At 35.1% G+C, this 5,908-nt stretch overlaps 1 protein-coding gene across 1 annotated transcript; it reads left to right on the forward strand.

The window, feature by feature from the left end:
• The first annotated feature begins 311 nt into the window (after positions 1-311).
• LOC133791709 (FCS-Like Zinc finger 8-like) lies at positions 312-2,605 on the forward strand. The gene is made up of 3 exons (XM_062229629.1): positions 312-1,107; positions 1,232-2,124; positions 2,230-2,605. Exons 2-3 carry the CDS (start codon positions 1,277-1,279, stop codon positions 2,330-2,332), a joined length of 951 nt encoding a protein of 316 aa, XP_062085613.1. The 5' UTR covers positions 312-1,107; positions 1,232-1,276; the 3' UTR covers positions 2,333-2,605.
• Positions 2,606-5,908: the final 3,303 nt, after the last annotated feature.

Consider the following 5,908-nt stretch of genomic DNA (forward strand, 5'->3'; position numbering starts at 1 on the left):
TTGATGAAGAAAACGTTGGGTGATCTCAGCATTTTCCTGCAAGTGCGTGCGTTTATTTCCTTATTCATGACTACCACAGGTGAGAGTGTACGAGAAGGCAAAACGACAAAGAAATACGACAAAACGACGACCATTTAACTGTTCAACAAAGATTGAAACATGGGTGGGGTGGGGGGAGATGAGGTGAGGTGAGGTGAGTTTGCTGTTTTCTAATAAAGTTGTTTTGTCAAAAAACAAGTGACCTAGCAAGGCCAGCCGTAATTGTCAATTCTCATGCACAAGAATAGCAAAAGCCATCTCTTTTCTTCTCTTTAAAAAGGCATACCTTACAAGTTTAAACAAACAACGAAACAAAAACTCAGCTCTCTTTTTAAAGTTGAGACCCTTTTCCTTTTTCTTATCCTCTCGTCACTTTCTCTCTTATCTAAGTTTGCCAAAAACTCAGAACTGGAAAAAGTTTAAAGAGAAGGGGGAGTGGCAGCAGAGTGAGTGATACACGATTGGCCTGAATGAAAATTCCACTAACAGAAAGTCGAGCTTAGAATTTTGTGATTTTGTTGTATTATGATATATAAGAGAAAAACAAATAGTGATAGAGAAAGAAACAAGCCCTTATCTTTCATTTAATCGATCGTAATGATGGCTATTCCTCATGGGAATTAGCAAAGAACGCAATTCGTGCCAAGCCTGATTTGGTTGGAGAGACTCACCAGAAGAAGGGCTCTCTCAATAAAATGCCAGCAGAGCTTTCTGCATCAGCTCTGATCTTGATCACATGGCTTGCATGCGACCTGTTATGATTGGAATTTAGTTTTCTCTTGCTTAGTTCAACAAAAACAAAATAGAGCTAGTCAAACAAATTAACCGACTTCTCTGTTTCTTACTTTATTTTCTTTTACTTTAATGTTCAACTCGATATGGAAGCCACAGAGATTTAACAAGGACTCATTTTTATATCTCTGAGGAGGCCTGTTAAACACTTTGAAGTGTTAATTTTATTATTATTATTATTATTATTATTATTATTATTATTTTCCTTTCTCTTTATTGTTACTCAAAAGAAGTGAAGGGAATCTCAAGCTCGTGCTTCTTACATCTGATTTTGAGGTAATTTATTACACACCCACACACACACACACTCATTTCTACTTAAAATTAAGAGGGTATTCAATATTTTGGTGTGAGAGATATCTGGGATTAATTGAGGTCTCTGTTCTTGTTCTTTTTGCAGATTTTGATAAAGTATTTGTTAGTTTTTCTTTTTGGAAGAAGAGTTATGTTGAGGAATAGATCTAGAGCAGTGACCAGCAAGCAGCAAGCTTTAATGGCTGATCACAGCTCTCAACCTTCTCCAACCCCAAACGACACCAAAAAAGCTCCATCTTCTTTCTTTGGTTCACCGAAGTTCAGAGCTTTTACTAAAAAAGGTCAATCTGAAAAAGACAACGGTTTAGTAAGTCCCACTTCAGTCCTCGACACCAAGCACTTCTCTTCTCTTTCAAACCCCTTCTCATATTCTAGGAACCAAGCAACATCCCCCAAGATTAGTTTCCCGGGAAACAAACGCTCATGGGAAAAACCAGAGGCAAAAGGTATCAGCCTTGTTCTAATTGACCCAATATCCAATGATCACAAAACACACACCAAAGACAAATCTTCTTCCAAGTCTTGTAATAGGAAAGTTGTGTTGGGTACTAAGCTTAGAGTTCAAATCCCACCTTTACCACCTTGTTCTACACATTCTTCTACTGACCAGTCTCCAAAATCTACAGCTGAGTTTGGAATCAAAACCAGGAATAATACACATATTGTGTCTTCATGTACTGGATCTATTAACTCGAGTAATAATAATAGCCAAACAAAGGATGTTATTATTTCTCCTAAAGCAATCCCAGCTGGTGGTTGGATCTCTGTGAGTGATGTGGAGAATTCTGAGGACTACACATGTGTGATCTCTCATGGACCTGTGCCAAGAACAACTCATATTTTTGAGAACTGCATTGTGGAGAGCTTCTATTCTTTATCGGATCACAAGTCTAACTCTTTCCCAGATAGTAATTTCCTTGGCTTTTGTCATACTTGCAAGAAGAACCTTGAGGAGAAGGTTGATATTTACATTTACAGGTAATTTTTATTAAAAATCAGAACTACCCTCTTTCTATATCTTGTACTTGATGTTAAAATAAGTGTATAATTCTATATTGTAATCTTGTTTTTACTTGCATGCAGAGGTGAGAAGGCGTTTTGTAGCCGTGAATGTCGTTACCAAGAAATGGTGTTGGATGGAATTGGAAATGCAGAATTTGATGATACTTTCAAGAATTGTTTTTAAGCAAAGATCTCAAGAGACTTACTATTCTTATGGAACTTCCAATTCTTGATTACAATCACTTAAATCTGTTTTTAGGGAATAAAAATTGCTTTTTACCTCAGCATGGTTTTTGTCTTGAAAAAAGCTGTTTTGGTCTGTTCTGTCCTTTGGCTTTTTAGTTAAATTACCCTCTCACTTGCAGATAGGTATAAAGGGAGGATGAGATCTATTGTAGAGTTGGTTTTTTTTTTTTTTTGTTTGTTCAAATAATAATATCTATAATTGACTGCTTCACATTTTTCTTTTTGGATCTTTTAAACTTTTGGATTTTTATTTATCATGATCATGATCATATCCATCTATATGATGATTGATAATTTGGCAGTTTGCATAACCTTCTCAGCAAACTATTTCTTAGTAGCACCATTTTCATTTATTATTGTTTAATTAAATTAAAGGGTTACGTTATCATGTAATAATGAGCTTAGAGGACTTTGAAGGAGAACTGCTAATCAGCATTATTGGTGTCTAACATTGTTATTATTACAATTTAATATTAGATTCTACTTACTTTTGAAATGATGAGTTATTTTATCAATTATGAGCACCTTAAGTTGCCCAATAGAAACACTTACTTTGAAATGAGTTATTTTTATCAATTATTTTCCAGATTCTCTTTCTTGCGTGACTTTATCCCTTCTGCCTATGCGTATGCGTATGCGTATGCCTATTTTGTCCTTATTGGTAAACCTCCTATATCGTAATATCTCTAAGAATTATTAAAAAAAAAAATTGCAATCCTCTGACAAGTATATATAATGACTTAAAAATTATAATAATATATGGTAGTAGTTAATGAAACGGATAGGCATTGCATATATATTTATATATATATAAATATAATTTATTAATTATTTTTATTAAATTTATATTATTATTATATAAATTTTAAATAAATATTCTATTTTAATTAAATAATTTATTTTTGTTTGTTTAAGTTTATGTTTGTTCTAGTTTTTGAATTTGAGAGTGACAACAAGAGATTATATATTATATGTTCAATATAATATTAAATATTATAAGTGGATTTTAAATTTAAGTTTATTACTAAATTTTTTTTAAAAAGAGTTTGTTGCTAATTGATAGTAAATTATATTATATGTTTAATATGATATTAATCTAATACATAATTTTAACTTTAATTAAATTTTATTTAAGTTATAAAATGTATGATTTTATTATTTTTAAATAATTATCACGGTAAAATATCTCAAAAATATTTTATTTTAATTTTTTTAATTATTTATTATTTTTAAATAATTATCATGGTAAAATATCACAAAAATATCTTTTTTTTAATTTTTATTTTATTTTATTTAAATTTAAGTAATGGTTATAATCTACCATTAAATATAAGAATATTCTATTAAAGTTAACAATAAGAAAATAAAAAACCTTTAAAACAAAGAATTTCTATTATCTACACACTTTTTATATAAAAGATATATTGTTTCATCTATATCATTATAACGTATGTGTTTACCCAAAAAAGATTCACTTGATGACGTGGCAAGATTAGTACGCGCGTGAGATGTGCGTGACTATTTAAGTAGTTACGTTCTGGTTGACTATCGAACAAAGGAGAATCCGTACGGTAGAGGACATATTTCTTAGGCGACCAGAATGCTGGGGGCAGCATATCAGATATTTTCTAGAGTTATTTGATCTTGCATTTATGTAAAAAGTGTAATTTCCATTATTATTCAGATATGTTTATATTAAATGTAATCAAGGTCCATCAGCCCAGAGGTAGATCCTTGAGCCTATAAATAAGACTCAAATGGTTCATGAGATGGACTTTTGGAGGAACTAAGAGAGAAAATGATGGTTCTTACACAATTCTTTGTATCTATTACTGAGCTTGTGAAACTTGGTAAACCATTGTTTATTGATCGCAGGTTCTCATTACATTAATAAGGACACTAAGTGGATGTAGGTCATTACCATCACTTGGGGCCGAATCACTATAAATCATTGTGTCATTTATCTTCTTGACTTGAATTCATCTAATTTCTATTGTTTTATTTGACTATGTGTCGTTGACCAAATCAATGGTCAGCATTTTGGTGCTTTCATTGAGAGCTGAAATCAAGACCTCCAAGAAGATCGAATGGTGAAAACAACTAGGAAAACTGGGCAAACCTCTAGGAATGTGCCAAATCAACCTCATCCACAAGGTGTGGCTGAGGATGAGCCACAGGTGGAATTGGAAGAGGAGGAGATGGATTCTGAGACTTTGCGGATGACTTTGATTGTGTTGCAAGACGAATTAGCTAATTTGAAAGCTAATCAAGAAAATGTTACTGAAACAATGGCATTGCAGCAAAGGGAGATTGACCGGCAGCACCAAGAATTGAATGAGAGGCAAGCTGACATGGACTGCCAACAAAGGGATGCCACTGCGGCCTTGGAGGCAACCATCAGTTGGCACGAGGACATCCTACACCTGCCTCCCAACCGGATCAGCCACCTAGTACTCACCCACAACAAAATCCACATTCAGAGCATCCCCAACATCACCACAATCTGCCACACCCAATGAATCCTTAGAGGCCTGAGCAACCCCCTGCTGCTCAACAGGAGAGGCCATTCCAGGATCCTGAGCAGCAACCACCCTCTCGCGCTGGTCGAGATAACACCCAGCAACAAAGGCATAATAGGGCCAGACAACATCCTAGAAGCCCTAGACACCAGACGGCTGAGGAACAAAACCCTCCGAGCAAAGGACAACATCCTTCGGGGAGTAGAAGGCAGGTAGAGTCAGGTTCTGCGGTCAGGGGTCCCCCACAACATAATAATGCCAGGGGACCTATTGACCAACGCAGACCTCCACCTATCTATTGGGACATTCCAGCAGGGAGAGAGGGAAATAGTGCGAACAGTAGGTCGCATCATCATAGGTCACAATTTAGAGATGGCCATGATAATAATGAGGCGGACTCTGGCAGGAGGAATGCTAGTCGACGACAAGAGGAGAGGGGTGTTATCATACAAGGACATCTTAGGAGGTATGTGCGAGTAGCTAGAGGTTCTCAACAAGAGGCTCAAGAAGGCAACGAGCAGGCACATGTACGCCAATGCTCACGTGTTGGTTTTTATCGATCAAATCAGAGATTATACGCAGCGGAACAACAATCAAATTGTTAGATTAATCCCATAAGATTTCTAGATCTACTTCTTCACATGCATATCTATATTGAATCAAGGACATGAATAGAAAAATTACCTCAGGTCCTTCCTTGCTGCTATCTTTTCGTATGGCTAAATCCTCGAGATCTCACACCAAGATCTTCCAAAATGTTCTCAGGCACACAAAGAATGAGTGTGGGCTCGCTATACAAATAATAGGCAATAAACTATTTATCAGATGTTCTCAACACATGAGATCTGATAAAGTTTTGGACCTAGGTTTTGTGAAGAACAATGACTTTTGTTTATGTCACTGTTCTCTTTCTCTGAGAGAGATTCCTAGATATTTTTCTATCCCTGAAAAGTTACGTTCTGTGAAAAACTGATATCCTATATTTAATATATCCT

The sequence above is a fragment of the Humulus lupulus genome, chromosome 1, assembly GCF_963169125.1.
Source record: "Humulus lupulus chromosome 1, drHumLupu1.1, whole genome shotgun sequence".
Classification (NCBI taxonomy): Eukaryota; Viridiplantae; Streptophyta; class Magnoliopsida; order Rosales; family Cannabaceae; genus Humulus; species Humulus lupulus.